Here is a 25,538-nt window from a genome sequence, read left to right as displayed (position 1 = left end):
TCAATCTTTTGAGGGTACCTGTGGTTTGTTATCATTTGAACAGACTTCCAGCTCAGGAAGAATGGTGAACATGTGTCTCTCCACCTCTTCTATCTTGTTTTTGATTTGCTCCCTCTCCTTCTCCTCCGCCTGGGCTGCAGCGACTACCAGCAGGTTTCTCTCTTTCAAACTGCAAAGAAGCGCATTAGGGGCAGTCTTTAATATTAATTAGTTATCCCTTTCCATGCATATATCAAATAAACCAACCTTCTGATATTCTCTTGGATCTTGACAAGTGTTTTACCAACAGGCCCAGGACTGACAGGATCTTGGGAGCTGGTTAAGCTCAAGGCATGCTCCAGTTGATGCTCCAGGGAGGCTAATACCTGCTGCTCTTTGTCTAGATCAGTCTGGTGCATCTCAGCCTGGTCCAGGAGCCTCTTGGGTTCCTCTTGAATGAAGCTGACAGTGGAGGAGTCAGGAACCTCTGTCTGAAGACTGGCCAAAGAACTGCAACATTGCTCCATCTAAAGAAGATTTAATCCTTAATATATTGTCTTCCCTGCTGTAATTATGCTGCTAAAAACTAGCTTATCCCACAAAGCAATAAAGTGAAACTCCTCTGAAAGAAAATTGCATCCTACAGTATATGTTACGTTCATACATGTTACGTCACATTTATATTCAAAGCTGTAGGCACATATGGCCTGGAAAACTCACACTCATGGTAATGTCCCTCCACTCCTCTGCTCTCTGTTCAGAGTGGGCCATGAGGAGGCCAACACCACGTCGTAATGATACCCAGTGCCTCCAGAGGATGCCAAGCTCACCGTCCTTTCCAACCCCACAGCCATACATTGGACATCCAGCTCTAAGTTCTTCGATTCTCCCACCGAGGCTACGAAGATCCTCCAACAGAAGCTTTGCACACACACACACACACACACACACACACACACACACACACACACACACACACACACACACACACACACACACACACACAAAAGTCTTCAATGAAACATGAATCAGAGCAAACTAATTCTAATGAGTGTGAAACTTGCTGGCTTCCAGGGAATGAATTCTGGTCTACCCCACCTTGGCTCTGTTATGTTGGGCGATGCATTTCTCATGTGATGCCACTTGTCCTGAAGCACATTCTAAAAGCTTGGCTTCAAATCCAGAAAGAAGCTGCCTTATGTCTTCATGACAGCTCTTGTGGCTTTGTTGATTTATTTCACACCTGTGAAACATTTGTCTTTTAGTTGTTTTTACTTGAAGAAAAACTACCATTTTCACAAAGTATACAAAACAACACTGTTCAGAAAAAAAAGCCAGTACCTCTGCAGGGACTCTAGTCTGAGTTGGGCCTGAGCCTCCAGTACAGCTCTTCCCACCAACAGCTGACTAAGGATGCTGATGTGCAGCTGCTCAGTCTTTGGCCGGGACAGGCAGACATGTTGAGGCACCAGTTCAACAAGGTGGCATATATGAGCTTGAAATCCATCTTCTAGAGCTTGTACAGCCTGCTGAGTTTGTCTTTGCTCCTCAGTGCAGTCTAGAAATCCTCCAGGTGCCGATAAAAATGTGGCTTCAGCATTAAGGAGGAAGCCTATTGCTCCTTGTGCAGCCCATTGGTAATCCTTTATCAATTCTCTAGCATGGGATAAACTTTCCTGTTGAATTCACATGACATACTCAAACACAGCCTTATGGAATTAAAATATTGATTGTAAAGTTTAAAAACTGAAAATGTTGAAGCTTACCATGTGTGCATGGCACTCTTGCATGGCAGAGTCTCCAAGCAAAAGCAGTTTACTGTGGTTCTTCAGATTCACTTTTTCTTTTGTCCCCAAAGCTTTCAACATCCGCATCCAAGACTCCATATTTCTCCAAAGCACCCACCATCTTTGCAGTGTAGTGTCAATGACTTTTTCATCTAGACTGATTGGTTCAGCCACTTGCAGCTCCAGTTTTGCTCTTTGAAAAAGCTCCATTACAGCAAGAATCTCAGAGGAGAATTGCAGACCTAAAAGAAGCCTTGCCTCTAGATTTTTGATGTCATCTGTGACCAAATTTTCCCAGGAAACTAAAGTTTCCACAATGCAGCAAATACGCTGCCTTTCTGAATTAAGCTCTGATGGCTCCAACTCCTGAGCTATAACCTCCAGTTGGTCTGCAGCTTCTTGACACTGTGTCTTCACCAAAGGAAGTTCGACTAAAAGTGCCTGACATAGTCTGAACCTTTCACCCATGCTTACCATTTTGTCTTTGGCACGCTGGATTTGCTCCTTGGCAATATCCCTAGAATCTTCCATTTGTTTCCTCAGGTGAAGATATTTGTCTTGCTCAAAGGCATGAACACTTAGAGCTTTGCACTTGTCTTGCAGTTCCCCAATGGTGCACAGCAGGGAGCTTCGCTTGGCCTCCTGGCAGTGTGGAATCTCTTGTACATGACACTGATGCTCCATCAGCATGCGCTTCAAAAGTGCTGTTTTTGAAAGAGTTTCCTGTGTTAAAGGAAATCTTTGCTGTTCCAAACAGGTGGAAATTTCCTTCAGGCTATCCTGGATGGTAGATAACTCCTCATCAGAAGAGGTACGCTCATGAATCAGCTCTTCTAATTCCCAACTGGCTGCTTTCTCATGTGCAAGCAATCCATCTAATTCTGTCCAAAGGCCTGAGACTCTGTTGACAAGGTAGCGGCTCTCTCCTGGGCTAAGCCCTACAGCTATTTCCCTGCAACTTCTTTCCATGTCTTCAAACAGATTTAGCTGGTTCTCTATCTCTGTTGTGGCTAATTTGTGAATCTTAAGCTTGCTCTCCAGCTTACTGATATCAGCTCTTGAAACATTCTCAAAATGGGTACAGGGGTCTCTTTTAGCATGTGTTTCCGCTAGCCAAGCATCCATGTTAGCAAACTTGCTTAACAGTTTCTCCCTCTCCTGCAGATTTGTCTTCATCATGTCAAGAACTTGATTCAAGTTTTCAGTCATGGATTCACACAGGACTTGTAGTGTCTTCAATACTTGGTCGTGGTCTTCATTATTCATGTCAGAAGCTGCAACTTTCATCTCTTCAACTTCGGCTTGAATGTTGGACCTTCTAGACAAAATATCTGTCTGAAACTTCTTAATCTCTGCAATCTGAATACGAGCTTCCTCTGGGAAAAGGGACAACTTTTTCTCAATTGAGTAGTGGGTCTCTGCTTGTTTTGCCCGTACGATTAAGTCTTGAAATTGCTTGTATATCGTAGCTGAAGAAAAGCCACTGGTACGACATGTGGAATCAAGCATGTTCTTGGCCTCGCTCAGCAAGGACTCCATTTCTTGAAGGTTCCGTTTAACCTCATCATTCTCTCTCTCACCAAGAGAGAAATGAACAATAGCATCTGACTGGGAATTTAAGTGTAAGTAAAGCTGGGAATACAGTTTTAGGTTTGTGGTGAGACAAACAACCTCCAAAGGGCTTTTGGTGTTATAAGTTTCCCCACAGGACTGTATGGACACCTGAAGAGCTTCTATCTTGTTTTTAAGCTCTTTGGTCTCTTTTATAAGAAATGAAGCTTGAGAGGCAGAGTTGAAGGCATGCCGAAAAGCTCTCTTGATACTTCCTTCCAAAAGCCTCCACTCATCCTGGACATCTCCAAGTTGGGCAAAAAGAGCGCCTGAACTTTCAGCATCACTCAGGTGGACTGACAATTGGCGACTCAATCGGAGAAGCTCTTGCAACATGCCTTTCCTCAGTCCCATGGTGTGTATCAGGGCATTGAGCTTTTCAGCTTGAAGTGCACTGCTTCCCAATGCATTTCTGATGAAAAAAAAAGAGAGTGCATCTTACATAGTGGCCTATATCAAGCTAAGTACAAGAAGAGCTTCAAACCTGAGATTACTCACAAGCTAATTTTTTCCTTTGCAGAAGCTAAAGTATCCAGAAAAGTTTTGGTGATCCTCATTTGTTGGTGATATTGTTTGACCTGATCAAGCTGGGCTGCTTTCACCTGCACTGTGGCAGAGGCATCCAGTAGTGCAGTACTACACAGTCCTTCAATGCTTCTCCAGGCACTTGGGTCAGAAACGGAGGTAGAACTTGTATTGTTCATGGCTACTTGATCTATCACACTACACTTGAGGTCCTACAACAGACAGAACAATCAGGTTTTTTTCATATATCTGTGTTATTTCCCATTAAAATGTAGAAAAAATTATTCAAATTTGATTTAATTTCTTGTGTAGCAGTAGTTGATTTAAAAAAAAAATAATTGAAGAGTACATACCTCTGCCTCCTCTAGCTGTTTAGCCATAGCTGTAACATCCAGCTCTGCGGGTTGATAGCGACATGCCAGAACTTTTTGGACTGTTCTTATTAATCGAATCTCTGGTTCCCCTGGAGAGGTCTGAAGGTACCAGTTCAAATCAATGTGTGGTGTCCTCTGAAACAAAATACATATCAGGGAAAAATCTTGAAGGCACTTATGAAACTGCAAGTTACAGCACCTTCAAGTCTAAGCTCAAACAATAATAGTGACATTGCAAGAGAAACACAAGGTAACAAAAATGGGAAATTACAGATGTCAGTTCCTGTATATAGCCTTAAAATGAGTAGTTTAATTAAATGATTAAAAAGTATTACCAACTGGCTAAAAAGTAAATTAGATATAACCATTTAGGGCTGGGGTTAATTGGATATACTGTATGACATTTAAAAAATGTTTTCGATATTGTCACCTTCTTAAAATAATATCCAAAGTCATTTTTTTGACAATTTTTCTTCCTAAATCAACTCTTTATGATGTTTTGTCTCCAGGTGTTTTGTGTTTCCTGAAAAACTTGGAAAAAAATGACTGAGGCGATTATTCTAAGAAAGCAACGGTATGTGGGTTAGAGCTAGGGGTTAAGCTGACTGACTAACCAACTTACACACATCATATTTGTGATACGTGATGGTACTAAAATGATGCGCTATCTTTCCAAATATATTCACATGTCTATGAATAACATTCAAACTGATGAAGTGCACATCCCAGACTGTGTATGAAATTCCTGTAATCAAGCAGCAGGAAATGACATTATCTCATTGGTCCATCCTGTGGATCCTCTCATCAGTCGTGTCATGGGAATACACAAACATAAATCAAAACAGTGCTGGTCTTATCTGCTCACTGTTCCATGCATTGTCATTTGAGCTAGTGCCCTATTTTGGATATGAGCCGTTTTTTTCAAATCAAATGTCGCAGAAAGTGTGATTTCTGCATTTCTGTGCAACCACATCAAATAAACCAAAAAAAAAACTTTGATGCACAAATTCTGAGAAGAGTTGAGCAATTACTTCTAATGCTTCCTATCTATATAAAAAGATACTTTCCATCTTTACACAGTAAATTTGAACTCACAAGCCATTTTCTTGGTATGTTTTCTAAAAAAAAAAAAAGATAATACTCACATTTATGATGTTACTTCTTTCCACCAAGCCCTGAATGTCAGACAGAGTCTCCTGCATGGTTGAAATGTGTTTGTAAAATGGATGTCCAGGTGATTCAAATGCTGTCTTTCCAGCATCAGATGTCCTTTCAGCCTCCATGTCCCCTTGAATCTGAGGCAACACACGGAGAAGACAAGGGTGGTGTCACATTTTTGCCTTTTTTCCAATGTTTGTCCACAGATAATAACACAGCTTCCTGTTCTTTTCCTGCTCCACAGAGGTAAATATTACTGTGTTGTCAGAAGCGCGGCGAGTCAGTGCAGTTAAAACAAGAATGTGACTGAGTAGGGAGCAGAATGCCCTGAGGCAGAAGACTCAGTCCCAGGCTATTCATCTAGAACATACTGCTACTCCGTCTTTTTGGAAGAAGAAACTGATCTGTTATAACGTGATTAGACAGGGCAGACACGAAAACAAGTTCAGAACAGACAGGCAACTAGATTATAAACAGGGGTGTTTCCTTTGAAATAGTTTGGACATGATTAGGGCGTGACCAGAGCACAGGTAGAGCAGGAAGAAAATTTGAAAACAGAAACTAGAATTACCACCTTATGGTTGTATGCCACAAGCCATGGTTGCAGTTTAAACCCATGTGAGTTCAGTAGTGCAAACTTTATAGATACTGATTAAGTGTCCTTTTTTGGTGATATGGAAGTGTCCTAAAAGTATAACTGATAGAGTTTTGTGGAAAAGTGTATTTGTATTGTAAGATTTTAGTTCTGCATCGTCATTCTTAGGCCTGCTGTGCTCCCTGTGTCCTTCCCAGTGAATCAGCTCTTTCTCTCAGTGCCTGTTCTCCTTCACCTGATCAGCTCTCTGTGTATATGTCAAATAAGCGTCCTTTGTTTGCATCAAAAAAGCAAAAGCTTATCAGTACCAAACAGAAACAAATGTTTTTCTCCCTTATAGTAAATGCGGCTACAGTACACTGTCCTTAGTTTTCCTGGATGCCACAAAAGGCGTTGCTGACCTTTTTCCTTTTAAATCTCTTTTTCTTCAAACCTGCTCATAAATTAGTCACTGCAAAATGCAAAGCAATTTGCAACAGGGATTTCAGCAATTTGTAATGTGAAAAACCTCATGATACAAAGATTAATCCAAAAGTGTTCTGGTAAGACTCTAAGACAAAATACCATCTTGTAAATGTCAACTAGTCAGCAAAAGTAATGCCATCAGAATTAAATAATTAAATAAATTTAATAAAACTGCAGTTCCAAAATGTCTGAGAAAGACAAGTTTCACTGAAAATGCATCCATTTCTATATGAAGGGGACATAAAGAAAGGGGAATGTTTTAGAAATGAAACAAAACGGAGGACCTGGAGGGCAATGGACGTTTGGATGGTCACGATAACCTGCTTGCAGTTCAAAATCAGTGAACGTGAAAAACATATCAAAGGTAAAAACTAACCTGTTTTTGATTTTGTTGCTCTGACCATTTTTTTAATTCTATTTTTAAAAACACTAAAGCTCATACATCAATGAATTTGGTATATTAATTGGACATTTATGAATTTTTATGTCAAAACAATATGCATCACTTCGCTCTTTTTTGTCTGAATGCTAAAAACATACTAAATAAAGGGATATTTAACATGGGTGCCTTTGAGTATCATAACCTTGAGGTTAGTGTTCCATATTAACAAATTAATTCTAGGACGTACTTTCATATTACATTGGCAATCTCTTTTAACATAAAAGCTGAAATATGAGGAGAGGAATGGTGAGCAAGACAGGAAAACATTAATATGAAACCTACCTGTCCCGGTTCTACTTGTGTGGCCTCCAATGATAAAGGCAACATTGAATCTGTTTCCACTTCAGGCATCATAGCATCACATCTTTCTGGCAATTTTGAGTTTATGGTCTCTTTGCATTCAGTGTTGCATACTTCTTCTCTCTTTTCTCCCTCTGCCATCTCTACATGTGCAATGTTAGCAGCTGAAGACTGGGTCTCAGTTAAGGCACTTGCAGTTTCCGCTGGACCAGTTGTTGGGTACAGATCAACATTAAGGCTTTGCTCCTCAGGATGACATAAGTCTGTCATTGCCTTTGGTTTGACATCCAATAATGTGGCTTCTTTAGCATCTATCAAAAGAAATTCCACAGCAAAGCCACGTGTTTCAGAGGACACTGAATGTGTTTTTTCATGGGTTCCAATAGTGTTTATGTCTGTAGAGTTTAAGTCCCTCAGATCATTGTTTACTAAAACTGGGGGGATTTCTATAACTGAGTCTGCCTCATCAGTTGAAAACAATCCACATTCTCTCTGTGGGATTCTTGAAATGTTGGCATTCTGATGCTCTGCTCCTTGACAAGGTTGGACTGCATTTCCATTTTGCTGCATATCCTGATGCTCCATGTCTAATACAACTGTAAACACTCTCTTTGGGGTTAGGCTAATGTTTTTACTCTCTTGTTCTTTGGCATCAGTAACTGACTTAAATATATTTGATTGTGCTGCTAGATGTCTGGACTCATTTTCAGGTATAGGTAGGCTGGTATCCTGAACACCCTCCTCATTACAAACCTGAATGGGTTGGAAATGGTGTCTAGCTGGAAACTTAGAGTCTGTTTTTGGAAGAGAAGAAGTCAATGCCAACTCTTTCTTGGTTTTTGACCTGATTTCAGAGACTTCATTAGGAGCTAAGGCATCTTTTTGTGTGAGGCTAGCTGCAGGCAACCTCACTAAAATCTCTGCTTGTTGAATTGATACACATGTATGGTCTTTTATTGTATGATCAGTACCCATATTTGATACCACTGATGAGTGCATGTCAGGCTCTGCGGAAGGATGAGGTTTTTTTAAAGTACGTGTGCTTTGGATTTGAATTTTCTCAACATTCAGACTGCCATCAGAGTTTTTGCTGTCGCTGGGGGCTTCAGGGTAAGCAGGAGGACACATGGCTGTAGTGTCATCAACAGCTCGCCCTGGCACAACTTTAAAATCCAATTCCACTTCTTGACTGACCTGTGAAACATTGATAAAACATAAATGTAGTATTTTTAATTACTACAGTCATGGGACATGTGCATAAAGCATTTCTTGTGTGATGCTCCACACTCCGTTCTCAACCTTGTATCACAGTCCTGTGTCAGAAACAACATCCTCTATGACTGATTTTAATTTCCATAATGCATGGTCTCAAGACTTCCATATATGGTTTTCATGTTTTACCTGATCATAGACTGGAGTGTTAATGGTTGTAGTTTTAGTTTTCATCTAAGTCTTTTAATTCCTGTACATGGGGGACATCTGCCTTACTTCCCTGAACTTTTCTTCTTTGGCCCACCACTGTCACAAACCAGCCCATTGAGATGTAAAAAAAAAAAAACTACACTCCATTTCTTTTACCACACACAGCACAGTATGCTGAAGCATTCTGGTCTGGTCTTCCAAGTACAAATTTTAAATCAATAGTTTCCTTTTCTCAGTAACTTCACTGCCCCTCTATTCATGAATGCCCTTGTACACTCATACATTCAACACAACATTCCCTTTTCTCTATTCTGTACAGACAACAGTACAGAATCTCCAGAGATTTTCTTTTTGTCTGATCTGCTCTGTCTATCACAAGGCCCACAGGATGTTAACTAGCTCTGCAGTGAAAACACACTCTACTGTAAAGGTGAATGTTTTGTTCTCCTTAAAACCTTCACTGTATACTTAGTCTGAATACTGTCAAGTTTACAGGGGACAGATTTACCAAACATATATATATATATATATATATATATGTCTGTAAGCTGAACTCTCTTTTTGATGCTCTCCTTAAGGGGCTTCAGATTTTCTCAGTTGATACTCTTCTGTTCCACCTAGTGTTTTGTTTTTGTTTTTAAGATTTTGCATCCCTAACATTTCCTATCCTGAGCCTCTAGCTATCCCTGAGTCTTTGAGTGTTAAAAGCTGCAAAAGATCTTTTCTGTAATTTTGTCACACATAAAGGGTGGAGCTCAAAGCAGATAAGCATCTTGTGTCTTTTAATTATCCAAAAGACAGTTTAGGTGTTTTAGGTGGACATTATTTTTTGTGCCAGACAAGCAGATAGCTACTTCTCTCTCCTCTCTTCACACATTCCAGAGCTCCAGACTGCCACCAGACAACCAGCTGCTAGTTTGCTTAGCTGCAATGAACACTAGCAGTGGTGAGGCACTTGAGAGCCTTAAAAATATTTTTGCAGATGGATTATTTCACGATTTATGTTGTAATAACTGACCTGGCATTGTTTTTTTTTGTTGTTGTTTTTGGGGGGAGGTACTGTAACACATTACTCTTCCAAATAATTTTCTACTACTACTCTATTATGATTACAACCATTTTACAACTGGAGAACAATAGAAATGCAACCTTTTTAACAACTACAAAATCTATTAATTTATGCCTTACTGCACAATACTCCTTGAGGAGAAGGGTTAGAGTCAAGGTTATATGAACCATAGATCAGAGAGATTCTGGGGAATTAAGTTTTCTGACATTAGCATGTCTTTGCTCTACAGGACTCTGGATGTTTAGGCTTCCTCTTAGTAGAGTAGGAGGTGAAACATGCTGTCTCAGATCTTCGATCAAGGACTGAGTGATCTGAATCACCTCTGTGTCCCTGCATACAGGGCTTTGCATCTCCTTGTTGCCACCCAGTATGGTAATTGAGAAGTCATGGTATCGTTCCATCAGTTTGCCGCTTTCCTCTACTAGAGAACACTGCTGAAGTGGGCTGCTTTGTAAAGATGACACAAGCTGTCTGAGCGTCTCTGTTCTCACCCTGTAGGAAAGAAAATGGTGCACAAAATGAACAGCTATCACCATCACAATCAACACAATTGTACTGATGTAGAGAACACTGGTAGTGGAAAATATGGTAGGAAAGGAGAAGACAAAGTAGAAAATGAAATTTTCAGTGTTTAATATAACAGTATGTTTCAGGATGAGGGCGTCACCTTCATAATGCAACTTTGAGTACACACTTGCTACTGTGAGTTCTTTCTTTATGAACATGTGCATCACAGTTCATTATTCAGGATTTCAGGGCTGTATTGAAAGTATCAAAATGCCCCTGTACCTCTAAAATAGACCCAACAAGTAGGATTAATCATACCTTGCAATCATCAAAAATCTTGATCAACAATTTTGTAGCCATATGACAACAGTAATGTAGCTAAGAATCAGATGAATTTCACTCTAATGAAATGAAAAAAACACAATGTACATCCTTCATCATTCCTGTCTCTTTTGTCATCATAATTCAAACACAACCCACCTACCAGTTTCAGGTTTTTCAAGTGTGTTTGATCAAATGGTTGGCCTAATTGCCTAAGATTTTGGCGCTAGTTCCCAGCTAGTGCTTTCCCCCCAACCGGTCAAAGCAGAAGGCCGTCCCCATTGAGACTGGATCTGCTCGACGTTCCTGCCTGTTAAAAGGAAGGTTTTGGTTCCGCTGTTGCAGGATGTGCTTGTTCATGGAGAATTGTTGGGTGTAAATTCATTGAAGGAGTGTGGTACTAGACCTGCCCTACTTGTAAAGTGTCATGAGATAACTTTTGTTGTGATTTGGTGCTATACAAATAAAACAGACTTTACCTGACTATAGTGAAATTGTCACCTGCATCATACAGTACCCTGCCTGATAAAAGTTCATAATTACACTTAAAAGTCCAACTTCAAGACCATGTCACAAGATTGGATTATATGCACACAGAGCAAGAGAGTTAACAAGTTTCAGAAAATCTATACCCCTGCTGATGTACTTCTTGTAAGAGACAAAGATTCTCCTTCTTGGTTGCTTTGTCCTCAGTGGCCTGCAGCCATTGTCTCAGTTGCTCACTCTCATTTCGCATCCTACAAAATACATACAGAATAAATAAAGGCACAAACATGCTGAAGCACAGCCATGTGTTTGATGCATGCATCATACACACTGCATGTTCAAGGTTGTGAAAATGACTCAACAGCAGAAAAGGAAACATTTCAGAAAACAAGCGCAAACTGTTGCGGTGCCTTTTAATCTTCAACATCTGAGGAGTATAAGTATGCCTTGTGTCTGTGCAACAGGTGAATGTAAATCCAAAGTTATGTTTCAGGGCATGTTAGAGACATTTTTGTGTTCGTTTCTGTGTACAATGATGTGTGGGACACTGGTTTCCACAGTAGGTGGTGCGTGTACGATAGTGTCTGCAGGGAACCTACAAGTAGAGGAAGAGGTAATTACTCTACAGGTGTGCTGCTTACTGGGGTTTTTGACCGCTGTTTAGTGGCTTAACTTTGAGCCTTTTGGTTGTTTTGCATACAAGTTTATTGGTATAAGTGTATGTAAGTCAACAAGGCTATACTGTAAGTTGGACCGACAGTTTTGACAAACTGCCTGCATTTGAGCACAACCGCATGGACTTATTCATTCAATGGAGCCACCACAGACAACGCGTCAACAAGAAATTCCTGGAAGCAGCCCCTCAGTGGCTTAGGTTTGTTATTGTGTCCAAACTCAAGCCACTAAGTAAAAAATAAAAAAATCTGCTTCAGCTATTATTTGGTGAAGAAGTCATCATTCCGCGGAGGAAGATTCTACGCTGGATTTCCTGTTTTGTCCGGAGGATGCTTACCACCGTTGCCATGGAACCAGCACCGGTCAACAGCTGATTCTCTCATCAGGATGGTGTGACAACAATACAGCGCCCACCACTTTTGCAAGGTGTGGGTAGCGCTACCAACTTAATGGCCATATAAGGTGTGCACAAAACTTTGCGAGTATAAACCCAATGCATTAGTCACTATATAACACTGATGATCGCGCAATAAAACTGAATTTTTCTGGCCGTTTTCTTGGATGCTCACTGAGTTGAGGACTTTATGAACAGTAAATCAGACTTCCGCGCAAAAGCGGCTGCTGCTGCGTCTGTTGAAGAAGAAAGTGTTAACGAGACACAATTTGTAAAAAGTAAAAAAGTCGATAAATTAGCGCCAAAAGCTCTTGCTGAAAAAGTGGAAAAGCTACAAAATATCAGAAAAGAAAAATTGGGTAAAATAAAAAAAAATCTTTAAAAAAAAAGTAGCTCAAGAGCTTAAACAAGTGGCAATGCAAAAAGACATAAAATGTACACTGGAAAAAATAGTTAATTTGTGTGGGGAAAGCAAAAACTGCTCATGGATCTCTGGTGTGTTTAATGGCCACTGAAGAAAGTGAAAAATAAGACACTTAGTTCAGTGCAATACTTGTTGAGGATGATTTCATTGCTGATGTTGAACAATGGTTAACAAATAATGATGGGGATGTTCAACCCGATGACAGTATTTCAATTGACATTGTCACAGAAAAAAGTACGTGCAGTGGTAAAAGCTGTCACTAAAGTGGTAAAAGCAGTGGCAGAAGTGATAAAACCACATCCTCGACCTGCATTAAAGCAGAGGCAGAAAAGTCTTCACTTCTTGCTGGACCTTCAGCTTTAAAGGAAAAACATGCTCTGGAGGCACAGGAAGAACAGCTGAGAAGAAAAAAGGAACAGCTTGAAATTGATGCAGAAATAGCTGCATCCACAGCAAAATTAGCAGTTTTGCAAGCTGCCTCAGAATGGCCCTCTCAAGCATCTGTAGATGGAATGAATTCTTATTTGCAAAGCAACAAAAAACAAAAAACAAACCACAAAGTTCTCAATCCTGCAGCAGACTCATTTAAACCCATAACATGAAGTGCAGAAAGCAATTTCTCAACTCCTCCTAAGGACTCAAGTGCACTGAATGTACACTGGGGAAAAACCTGACCAGTGGATCAAAATGTGAGACAAAGTGGAAAAATGCAACAGAAACATATGGAACAGCGCAGCATGGAAACACACAACAACAAATCCTCTCGTTGCTAGTAAACAGTATGCATTCTGCGTCAGTTGAGCAATAGCATATATATGTTCTGTACCAGTGCAAGGAGACCTGTGCACCATCATGCACCAAGAGAACAAAATAACAGCAGCTCTGTTTCATCAACAATACTTGATGTTCTTACCATCTCAAGACATTCCGGTATTCAATGGGGATCCTCTGCAGTATAAAAACTTCATAGGAGCTTTTGAGATTTGTGTGCAGTCAAAAGCTAACAAAGCTGACTGCCTTTACTTTTTGGAGCAATTTACAAGAGGTCAGCCCAGAGAATTGGTGAGGAGCTGTCAGCACATGATTCCTGACAGAGGTTATCAGCTGGCTAAAGAGCTTCTCAAGAGCACTTTGGAAATGAGTACAGAATTGCTGCAGCTTACATAGAGAAAGCTCTGGCTTGGCCTGCAGTGAGGGCAGAGGATGTGACAGCCCCTCAAGCCTTTCTCTATTTTTGCGTGGTTGTTGAAATGTAATAGAGGGCCTTCAATACATGCAAGAGCTTGCCATACCAACTAACATTAGAGCACTCATGACAAAGTTACCATTTAAATACAGAGAAAAATGAACAACAGCACATAAGGTATTGGAGAGGTACAATTGTAGAGCTTGCTTTAAAGATCTGGTCTCATTTAATGAATACCAAATGAAGATAATTTTGGATCCACTCTTTGGGGACATCCAAGACACAGCAAGTGGTTTGCCTGCATTAAAAAGTGGTATCGAGATCAAGTCTCATTCCAAGTTCGGCAAGGTCAGAAGTAGCTGCTTCACAACTACAGTTACTGTTGTTGATACAGTCAAAGCCACTGGAAGTTCAAACCCTGTCCAACAAAAGCAGGACTAAAAGGAAAGTTCTATGGGTGCATGTGTCTGTTGCTCTCAGTTTCACAGACTGGAAGAGTGTCCAAAGCTGAAAGGGAAGAAGCATTGGGTGTTGAATCACCAATGGTGTGTGAAATGGTGTGTGAAATGGAAAAAAAACTCAAGTAAACAAAGCAGAGCAGACTTAACAAACTTGAATTGACCATTTGAGAAGCAGCAATAAACACGCCAGCATCCTATCACACCGGAAGTCGTCACCAGGATCCAGGGAATGCTTAGGTTTGTATTACCAAACCTATACGTTCCTGGATCCTTGCAGTACAGAAACATTCTATTCAGAGCATCTTATGCAAAGGTTGAACATTACTAGTAGAAAAAAAGTTTCTGTTTAATCGTCCTGAGACAGGAAAAAGTTGTTTCTACTAGTACCCTGAATGATTTGGAGGTGGCAGGTCTGGGTAGTAAACAGCTTTTACAGTCTGGGCAGTAAACAGCTTCTACAGTCTCCCAGAAGTCCTTACTCAAAATAAAATGTTACCACCATCAATATTGTCACACAGGAGGTATTGCACAAGTGGCCATACCTCTCTGATGGACAAATCCCATGCATTCATGCTAGTGCTGACCTGTATTGGAACCCTGGGAGGTTGTGAACAGCCAAGGGGATGGGCCATACATGGTATGAACTGTACTTGGTTGGGTAGTTACAGGTCCCCCTCATAATGGTGGGAATAGCAGGCCTAAAATGGGGTGCTCAGTAGCTACAGTCAATAGGATTTCTGTCTGTAAGCTGGAGGAAATGCTGAGCAATCAGTACAGCCATGACTTCAACGAAAAAGGTTCAGAGGAAAAAGGTATGTCAAGAGAAGACATCAGGTTCCCAAAGATTGAGCATGAGTCAGTCCAGCTTCAGGATGGACATTACAGTCTGAAAATGCCCTTTAGAAAGGACCGGCTCATACTTCCTAATAATCTCTCTGTGGTTAAGCAAAGGCTGTTAGGATTTAAGGGGAAGTTCAGAAAAGATGAACAGTTTCACAAAGAATACACCAGCTTCTTCACGGTTATTGAGAAGGGCGATGCAGAGCAAGTGCCCCAACATCAACTGGATGGTAAGAATGGGAAACTCTGGTATATTCCCCATCATGGTGTATGTCATCCCAAAAAGGGTACATTGCTTGATGTGTTTGACTGTTCAGCTGAGTTTAGGGGAATCTTACTCAACAGCGAGCTTCTGCAAGGCCAAAAGCTCACTAGTTTGCTGTTTGGAGTCCTCACCAGATTCAGACAGGAGCCAGAGGCGTTTATGGGGGACATTCAGTCCATGTTTTACCAGGTTAAGGTGGCTGAAGAGGACAAAAACTCCCTTCGCTTCTTGTGGTGGCCAGTGGGCAATGTGAGCCAAGAACCAGAGGAAAATCAAAAGGCAGCTCTTCGTTTGGGGCTGTTTCTTCCCCAAGTTGTGCTAGTTATGGGCTCAGGAAAACCGCAGAGGACAATCGTGCTCATTTCTCATTAATGGTTGTTGAAACTGTCAGAAGAAATTTTTATGTTGATGACTGAAGAGCTTGCCCTCAAGAGGAGGCAGTCACCATGGTTCAAGCTCTCACTGAGATCTGCCAAAAGGGAGGAACAAAGTGGATCAGAAATAGCCGGGCAATACTGCAAACCCAGCACAGAGATAATGATTGGAAAGAACTAGATTTGGATAGAGACAAGCTTCTAGTTAAAAGAGCCCTTGGGCTACAATGGTGTGTTGAGTCAGACACATTTAAATTCCAAATGATGGTGAAAGAACAACCACAGCTCAGCTCAGTTCCCCTGGGTTTACTTGCACTGATAATGCTGCCAGCCAAAGTCATGTTGCAAGAGCCCTGTCAGAAGTGTTGTGGATGGGACGACAACATACCTGCAGGTATTGAGCATCTGAGGACAAGGCCACTGGAAGATCTGAAAGGATTGGCATTATTCAAAGTGGAGAGATGCATTAAGCTTAAAGACTTTGGACAACCTGTCAAGGCACAGCTGCATAACTTTTCGGATGCTAGTCAGGATGGATTTGGTACTGTCACTTACCTCGGGATTGAAAAAAACAGCAGGTGCAGGGTCCATGTAAAGCAAGAGTCACCCCTGTAAAGTCAATAACCATTCCCCGTATGGAGCTTGTAGCTGCTGTTCTGGCTGTACGAATAGATCAGATGTTGAGAACAGAAATGAAGCTGCCACTGGATCAGTCAACTTTCTGGACAGACAGTACTGCAGTGCTCAAGTACATAAAAAATGTGGACAAGCGTTTCCACACGTTTGTGGCAAATAGGGTGTCAACCAGCAGAGATGCAACTCATGTCTCTCAGCGGAGGTATATAAACACCAAAGACAACCCTGCAGAATGCGCTTCCAGAGGTATGAAAGTTGGAGACCTGCTGAATGGTGGTAGCTGGATTGAGGGCCCAAAGTTCCTCTTTGACCCAGAAAAGAATTGGCCTTCAGATATCACAGAGGCCACAATTGCAGATGATGATCTAGAGGTCAAAGGGATGCTATGGTAAATAGATCATTATTCAGGACTCTCCTAACGCTACAGAGCAGCTCATGTCATACTTTTCAGATAGGAGGAAATTTGAAGTTGCACTTGTGTAGTTTCTCAAATAGAAGAAGACTCTGCTACTGTTGGAACAAAGAAGAAAGGAATTGCATGGTATTGAGCTCCACAGACAGGATGCAGATGGACCATCCATTAATGTGTCACTGGAGATGGAGAAGGCTAAAAGAGCCAATGGAAGTCAGGTGGAGATCTCTTGGATGCTGAAATGGCCATCATTTGCTACAGTCAACAAAAGAGGTTCAAGGAAGAAATGGCTGCCCTATAAGCTGGAAAATATGTGTCAAGAGACAGATCTATCTACAGACCGGATCTACGTCACGAGGATAGATTTCTGAGAGTAGGAGGATGATTGAGCAAGGCAGCTTTGCCAGAAGAAATCAAGCATCCATTCATTTGGTCAAAGGATCAGTACATCTCCACACTCAAACTGAGACATATTCACCAACAAGTGGGTCACAGTGGAAGAAATCCTATGCTGTCAAAGTTACACACTAAGTTTTGAATAACAAATTCCAATGCAGCTGTGAGGAAAATCATATTGTGGTTCTGCTTCTGCAGGCAGTATAAGGGAAGGGTAGGCGAGCAAAAAAATGGCTGATCTGTCAAAGGAAAGGCTTCTTCCTGATCTCCCTCCCTTTACAAATGTTGTAGTCTATCACTTTGGGCCTTTAGAAGTAAAGAGGGTCTCTGTCAGCGATATGGTGTCATCTTTACTTGTCTTGCAAGCGCAGCTGTTCTGTGTAAGTATCTCTGTCTTTGGGTATGGACGCATATATTAATGCGTTACAAAGCTTTGTAAGTCGAAGAGAACAAATGTCCAGTATGCTTTCAGATAATTGAACAAACTTTGTGGAATAGAGAAAGAGCTGAGAGAGGCACTAACATCATTAAATCACAACCAGATAAAGGGAGTTCTTTTGCAAGATGGCATTCAATGGCGCTTTAACCTATCTTCAGCATCACATCATGATGGTGTCTGAGAACACGTCATTCGAATAGTGAGGAAAGTTTCACTTCCGTGTTCTATCTGCAAACTCTGGATGATGATGGACTCCATATGGTTTTGTATGAGGTTGAGTCTATTTTGAATGGTGGCCCTCCAAGCTCTCAAATGACCCGAATGACCTCGAGCCTCTCACTCCAAAACACATTCTCCTTGTGAAAGGTAATCCAGTCATGTCATCTGGACTATATAACAAGGATGACGTATATGTGAAGAGGAGATGGAAACAGGTGCAAGACATTGCAGATTTGTTTTGGAAAAGATGGGTATGGGAGTACATCCCCCGGCTCCAAGAATGCCAAAAATGGCAAAAAATGAGAAATTTTTTTTCTGGAGACATTGTAGTCATTGTGATGGATTCTGCAGCTCCACATGGATCTTGGCTTCTGGGCAAAGTTTTGGAAACTTTCCCTGACAAAAAAGGATTGGTACACTCTGTGTATCTCCAGACAAAGACAAACATCTTGGAAAGACCTGTCACTAAGCTATGCCTGTTGCAGCAAGTAGTTAGTGATGAAATAAAGTGAACTCTGAGTTGAACAAGGTTGTGTTTACAAAAAATTGTGGTTTGTTTTGCTCACCTTGTATGCTTCTAACTTAAATTATGGCTCTATTGATGTGTTAAAGGTCATTGTAATCTCAACCACTATTCAATCAGGGGCCGGCATGTTAGAGCTATTTTTTTGATTGTGTCTGTGTACAATGATGTATGGGTAGTGACCCACATATCATTGTACATTTCCACAGTAGGTGGTGCGTGTACTTTGGTGTCTGATGGTAACCTACAAGTAGAGGAAGCGGTAATTACTCTACAGGTGTGCTGCTTACCGGGAAGAAGCACACAATTTTTTGACCACCTTTTAGTGGTTTAACTTTGAGCCTTTTGTTTGTTTTGCATACAAGTTTATTGGTATAAGTGTATGTAAGTCAACAAGCCTATATTGTAAGATGGACCGATTGTTGTAATAAATTGCCTGCATTTGAGCACAACCGCATGGACACTGAATCATCCAATAGAGCCACCACAGACCACGCGTCAACTGGCAATTCCCAGTAGAAGCCCCTCAGTGGTTGTTTTGTCATAAATCAGGTAGCTACAGGGCAGATCCCTTAACACTTTGCTTTGTTGAGGTGCAACAGTTTAAAGTGCATGAAGAAAATAAATTATTTAACTGGACAACCTGAACATTTCTGACTTATTGAAACGTGGACAAAACAGAGGTGTAACCAAAAATATCAAGTATTTTAAAGGTTCAAACGCTATGTTTTTTTGCAAAACATTTTGTATATTTAAACTTTTATAAATCTAGGCATTGCAATTATTTTGGAGTCAAGGTTTTGCAACATAAAATGCATTCTAAAGGATTTACTCAACAGAAGAGGTCCTTTATGCTTACACGTGACAATACTTCTACACTGTTCAGTTGTGTTTCAGTTGAGTTTTGTTATTCGGTTTCTTCATGGAGTGTCTATTTTGATTGAGAAATTGCAACACTTAGATAAACTCTAAGTTCTAGAGTCTAGAACCTTCAGACCAGCAGGCTTTTCCCTTGTTTTCACCTGTCCTTCCCCTTGGAACATTATGCATACATCAACTTCATGAGATGAATTGCATGAACTAGACAACTGTTACCTGTTGAGAGCCTGAATACTCTTCTTTGTTCTCTCTTCCATGTCAGAGAAGGCCTGGTGTGTTGTTCTGACCTTCCCCTGCAGCTTAAACCCATCTTCAGCCAGACTCTGTAGGTTCTCCGGACTTGTTATTGAGGCCATGACGTGAAGATCTTCATCCAGGCTTTCTGCCCTCTGGTCCTGGGTCTGGAGCTCCAAATACAGATCCTGTAATGAAATATGAATTTCTTTTTTTTTTTTCCAAGCCCCTGCCACCAAGGTCTGCTCTAAATATGGCAATGCTTTGAGTACAGAAACAACCTTTGAGTCCAGCCTGTGTATGTACAAGTTTTAAAAAGCATTTTCTTACCTGGCACTAAAATATATACATATAAACCCAATGCATATTGTCTAAATTTGCTATAATTTGATTTTTCCACTTAAGCCAGTCTTCTTATATGCATATACAGTATGCTTGATGCGCTGAAAGATTCCACTCATTTGGGCACCTACCTCAAGTTTTGTGAGCATGTTTGTAGGATCTGAATCACTAAGAGTGAGGAGGGAGTCCTGAATCCTCTGGAGGGAACCGTAGCATTCTGCCATCCTGTCAGATATTTGCCTCTTGGTAGCCGCCATCTGCTTGGAAACATCTGCAGCATCAGATACAAGTTCCCGAAGCTGCTCCATCTTCTTTCTCATTTGGGTCTCCACCACCTAGGAAACATGAAAGCAGTAACAAGACCTCCACTGACAAAATACCTTGATTCTGTAAATGTGTGTCTCTAGCAAACATGGAAATATGGTTTTAAAGTCTTTTAAGATGTAGTATCAGTTGAGTGATATACCATTATACCCTTTCAACTGAAATTAAATATTATTAAGCAAATATAATGCAATACATGCATAAAGAAAATGTGTTTCACATATGCTGTGTCATCAGTTTAATCAATGTTTCATATGTGATCTGAAAAATCTTGTGGTGGCTTAAGAACTGTTATAAATTTCAGCTATACACATATTAAGTTACTGCTGAATACAGGAATATATTCTACTGTAGTAACACTGCCATCCTACAAAAGTAAAATTATTGTTTCCATGTTACAGAAAGATAAAAGCCTTCATAGTTAACAGGAGTGTATACATAAAGAAAATTTACTACAGCTCTGTTCTAAGTTGAAACAGGAACCCCAAACCATAGCTTTATACTGCACCTGAAGCTCCAGAGGTGGCTCTGGACTTTGAAGAAGAGCTTGTATCTCGGCTGCTCTTCGGTGGAAACATTCCATTCTCTCCTCCTGGCTCAAAATCTCATTCTACAGAAAAGAAGGTAGGAAATTATCGCCTAAACAACTGCAGACATTGGTAAAACATCTGACTCCAGACAAGACAACTCAGTGAGGTTAAAGTGTCATGTTACAGAATGACGAAAACTGCTTTACCTCCAAGACTCTTGCGTGTTCCTCTGTCTGACATGATGAAGACTGAGTGAATGCTGCCAGTGTACTATCTGCCCAGCTGTCTACCTCCGCACTCAGCTGGAGGACCCCATCCCACAGAGTGAGGCCAAGGTGCAAATTTTCAAGGTGGGATTCTGTCCTTTCTGAAATCTGAAAAAATGGCAATTAAAATTAATGCCAACACTGAATTTTGAAAAGATCACAGAAATAAAATGTAGCATTAACAAACGAATAGCATTAACCATATATGTGCTTTTAGTACAGTAAATAATATACCCCAAACACTGATATCTAAGCACTAGAGAAAGAAAATTATTAACCTGAAAATGGCCTGTGGCTTTTTTGTTGTTGCTGAAATATTTTTGAAGTGGCACATAAAGGATGGCAGTAGATATGATATATTTTGGCAAAAAAAAAAAAAAAAAGATTTAGAGCTTAAGGGTGATTGAACTCACATCCAGCCAGAGGTCCATTAGAGCATCTGCTTCACCCTCAAAAGGGTTGGTGGTGCATTCTGGGATATGCTGCAGATGAGTGTGAAGTTGACGGCAGGTGCTGCGTACCTCCTCTACCTTTGGCCCCAGACAATTGAGCTCTGCTTTGGTTTCCTGGACCTTGAATATCAACCATTCACACACACATACACAATAAAAACCAAAAGAAAACATTTACATGGTACACAAAAAGGATTTTTAGTGATTTTATTTTCTGTAAACCAATTTGTGTTCATCTTTGATGTTTCAACCGTGACCCACCAGAGTGTGTAGTCGCTGCAGGTTATCTCTCCCCATGTAGGAGGCTTGTTCATTGATGGTGCTTTCGGCCCTTTGCAGTGTACCACTGAGCTCACCTCGAATGAACTGAAACCTCTTCAGCAGCTCTGTCAGAACACAACACTGCTCCTGCCTGTATTTGATTTAAAACACACATGCATACATACAAGAGTGTGCTCGCGCGCACGCACACACGTGCCCGCACACACACACACACACACACACACACACACACACACACACACACACACACACACACACACACACACACACAACACACAGATGCACTAAGCTCAACAGGGTAGCAAACACACTCAGCTGGAGGGACATCATTGTAAGGGATTCTGAGTTTTACCGCTCAGTTACAGCTTTTGTTGTCTCCTCCCACAGATCTTCCAACTCTTTGCTTTGACTTGCATCAAGATCTCCTGCACGTGATGCTGCATCACTGATGCACTGTAGCTCAGAGAGTTGATCAGCCTGTTGGCTTTCCAGCTTTATCAAGGCATGTTTCCTTTAAATGACAAGTAAACGGATTAGTACTAGATTGCCTGTTCATAGAGAGAACAATTGTGATGAAGGTGACAGACATCCTGACATTTGTCAAAGGGCTATTTTCTGGTAATTATAGTAACTATAAGAATTAAAACATTGGAATATTTCCTGTTGATATTACTATGGTGCAACTATAATGACAAGTAATTCTGCAACTTTAACACAAGCACATACAGATACCAATTAGCTGAATATAACAGGTGTTCTGTGTTTAACCCTTTTTAAATGTGTAATATTTGCAGATATTTTCCTAACTGCAATATTAATGACATATCAGGTTAAAAAAAATAACTCTAAGAATAATTTGTTTTTGGAGCCAGATCCATGTGTTACCTCTGTTGCAGAGCAGGCAGGGTGGGCTCCTGTAAGCCGAGCTGCTCAGCTGCTTCCTGTATTTCTTTCAGTGTTCCCATTAAGGCCAATCTCATCTGGGCAAAGTTCGCTGTATCTCCCTCTCTCTTAATCTGGCTACTCCTTCTTCCTCTTGGCTGCTTGGCAACCAAGGCCTTCTCCTCAAAAATCCCTGTTTGAGCTTTGAGCTCTTCATCCCCTTGAGCTCTTGTGTCATTCTCTTCTTCCAACCCACTCCCCTTTGCTTTCAATCCTGACTCCTCTTCCATAATTTGATGCTGCTGCTCCTGTGTTTGGCCCTGCACTGGAGAATCCTCCCTCATATTGTTCTCATACGTTTCACTTGAAATCATCTCCTGTATTTTCAGACTCATCTCCTGTATATTCTTCTTTCCTTTTGATTTTTCCATGTCGACAACTTTCTGGGACAAAGATGTTGCCAAATCCCAGCACAACACAGTTGCACCATCCATGGTCAGAGTCATCTCAGCCACCTTTAAAGTGCTGTCAGCATTATGAGATTGTTCCAAAGCAGTCTGCAACCTGTGCTCCATTACTGGCTGCCAAGAGTAGCTCTCCTCTTTCCAATCTGCCTCATTTTGCTGTCTACTGGGGTCCTGGTTTGGCAGCAGGCTTGGAATCTCAGCCTCGACTTCCCTTGCTGTGGCCAGGAAGCAGTTCAGGGACTGGGCAGCTGACTGAACTTTGTCCAACTGCTGTCTGAGCTGCTGGAGAAGGTGAAGACTGTTGTGGCGAGCTTGGCAAAGAGACGAAGGGGATGTGGCTTTCGGCCCTTGTCTCTCCTCTTCAGTGCTTTGTTCTAAAAGCATTCTCATTTGAGACTCCAATTTGTCACTCATGTCCTACACAATGCAACAGATATCAATTATAATGTTCACATATTTCACTTAGAATTTAATAAAGCAGATATGTACCTGTAAGTCTTCTATCAGTTGAGGATCAGCTAAAGACAAGGAGGAGATTTCTACAGGGTCTCTGATGATCCTGTTCAGGGTCTCTGTGATCAGCTCCATCTGATTATCTGCTGACTCCACCAGGTCAGTAGTGTTCTCTAGAGACACCATGCTAATACAGAAAACAGAAACACAATTAACCTTTCTAAATGATTATATGTCGCATTGTACCATCATTTAGATTAATTTTCTTTTCCTGATGGTAAAGACCACAGAGCAGCAACTAAATAGAGCAAAACAGCTTTTTCCAATGTCAAGAACATGAAGAAAAAGTTTTTAACAAAAAAAAGTAAGTTTCACCATCTATATATTCATAACTAAGGATCCCCATCAACTGATGATTGTGTGAAAGATCCACAGCAACTATTGCAAAAACACAGATAATTCCAGGAAATTTTAAAATTACATTTTAATACTATGTATGATCATGAAACACAGTTACTTAGCTAGGAACGCTACTGAGGTACTTTTATGTATAGTTATATGTTTAATTAATTTGAGAGGTGACTGAACCTGGTCTGCATGCAAATCTGTTGGTGTCGCCATTGCTGAGTCAGCTCCTCCCTTTTTCTCTCTACATCGCTCCAGTCCTTCTCTGTTATCAGCTGGGAGATCTGGGAGAGCTGAGCATACTGGAGCTCATGTTCAAACCACAAGGCCTCTGTCTCTTGTTTTAAAGCCTGTTGAGGAGACAATGTGAGTCAGCTGAAAACATGATTTGTTGGTATAGGAAGACACACAGTTGCATGGGCATTATTTTTTTCTGCCTCTGTGTGGAAGAAGGTGAAATTCCAGTAACATATAATGATTTATGAAGTTTGCCACAGTAAGCAGACTTGTGCAGTGCTCTGGAGACCAGTGCCTGGGGTCGGGAGCACCGTCAGGAGAATTATCCAAATATAAATGTCTTTGGTGGTGGAAGCTTGTCACAGACACAGGAGGAACATGCAAACTCCACACAGTAAGGAGCTGGAACAGTCAGGAATTGAACCCAAGATCTTCTTGCTGAGGAGCAACAGTGCTAACCACAACATCAGTGTGTTAACAACAGTGTGCAAATGGCCAACCCTGAAGTGCAGACCATGTTAAAGGGCAATGATCATGAAGCTTCAACCTACCTGTAGTTGATTCTTTTGGTTTAGCAAGGTGGAGATGGTGGCTGATTCTGGCATGAACAGCTCCATATGTAACTTGTTCTTCTGGAGTTGAGACTGAAACCCTGAGCAGGAATTTCTGTACCTTTAAACAGAAAAATGTGTCATTTTAACAGTTCTGGGAAACATCAGATGTCAAATCTGTGACAATAAAGTTCATAGAACTTTTGTTTTTTTCATTTCATTACACAGAAATTAGTTATAGTTGTTAGAATTTTCACATTTCTTGAAACCACGGTTGCTTCACAGCAAGAAGGTTCTGGGTTCGAGTCCCAGCTCGGGGATGGGATCTTTCTGTGTGGAGTCTGCATGTTGTCCCTGTGCCTGCATGGATTCTCTCTGGCTTCCTCCCACAGTCCAAAGACATACAATTGGGGACTAGGCTGATTGGATACTCTAAATTGACCATAGGTGTGGCTGTGAGTGTGAATGGTTGTCTGCCTATATGTGTTGGCCTGCAATGGACTGGTGACCTGTCCAGGGTGAACCCTGCCTCTCGCCCGAAAGCCGCTGGGATAGGCTCCAGCCCCCCCTTAATCAGGATAAGCAGAAGAAAATGTATGGATGGATGGATGGATGGATGGATGGATGGATGGATGGATGGACATTTCTTGAAACAACAGTTATGAGAAGTAAAGCTTCACTGAGGTACCTTTCCACTACTTCCTGTCCAAAGGATGGCTGTGCCTGGAGTGGTGCTGGTATCTCTGGGATGATTGTCCACTCTGCCTCCTGCTTGGTCTCCATGGTGTCACCCTTGACAACCGTCTGCAAGATTGGAGAGCCACACAGGAACAGCGGCAGTGAAGAAAAGAAGATGGAGCAACGAGCCAATCCAATAACCCAGGATTAGTGCTCTGCAGCCAGTAGCTTGTGAGTGTCGGTCACAGCCGTTGAAAATGCTGTAGTTGTT

General features: G+C 41.2%; 1 protein-coding gene across 1 annotated transcript in view; it reads right to left on the bottom strand.

The window, feature by feature from the left end:
- syne2a (spectrin repeat containing, nuclear envelope 2a) overlaps positions 1-25,538 on the bottom strand; it is a 99,007-nt gene that overhangs the window by 55,713 nt on the left and 17,756 nt on the right. Inside the window, exons 28-51 of the mRNA XM_086190516.1 lie at positions 25,278-25,393; positions 24,590-24,710; positions 23,985-24,151; positions 23,433-23,583; positions 22,480-23,360; positions 21,947-22,105; positions 21,574-21,724; positions 21,274-21,432; positions 20,801-20,968; positions 20,573-20,674; positions 19,872-20,075; positions 19,381-19,586; positions 11,188-11,292; positions 10,048-10,219; positions 7,219-8,430; positions 5,422-5,571; positions 4,256-4,411; positions 3,876-4,114; positions 1,746-3,789; positions 1,321-1,655; positions 1,078-1,222; positions 700-900; positions 247-506; positions 19-169 (exon numbers count right to left, since the gene is read on the bottom strand). Of these exons, the coding sequence (XP_086046642.1) occupies positions 19-169; positions 247-506; positions 700-900; positions 1,078-1,222; positions 1,321-1,655; positions 1,746-3,789; positions 3,876-4,114; positions 4,256-4,411; positions 5,422-5,571; positions 7,219-8,430; positions 10,048-10,219; positions 11,188-11,292; positions 19,381-19,586; positions 19,872-20,075; positions 20,573-20,674; positions 20,801-20,968; positions 21,274-21,432; positions 21,574-21,724; positions 21,947-22,105; positions 22,480-23,360; positions 23,433-23,583; positions 23,985-24,151; positions 24,590-24,710; positions 25,278-25,393 (7,755 nt within the window). The remainder of the gene's footprint in view (positions 1-18; positions 170-246; positions 507-699; positions 901-1,077; positions 1,223-1,320; positions 1,656-1,745; positions 3,790-3,875; positions 4,115-4,255; positions 4,412-5,421; positions 5,572-7,218; positions 8,431-10,047; positions 10,220-11,187; positions 11,293-19,380; positions 19,587-19,871; positions 20,076-20,572; positions 20,675-20,800; positions 20,969-21,273; positions 21,433-21,573; positions 21,725-21,946; positions 22,106-22,479; positions 23,361-23,432; positions 23,584-23,984; positions 24,152-24,589; positions 24,711-25,277; positions 25,394-25,538) is intronic.

The sequence above is a fragment of the Aulostomus chinensis genome, chromosome 20 (assembly GCF_037954235.1).
Source record: "Aulostomus chinensis isolate RoL2024-O1b breed Wild chromosome 20, RoL_Achi_v1.0, whole genome shotgun sequence".
Taxonomy (NCBI): domain Eukaryota; kingdom Metazoa; phylum Chordata; class Actinopteri; order Syngnathiformes; family Aulostomidae; genus Aulostomus; species Aulostomus chinensis.
Note: the sequence above shows the minus strand (reverse complement) of the source record. Positions and strands in the feature narration are given on the sequence as shown.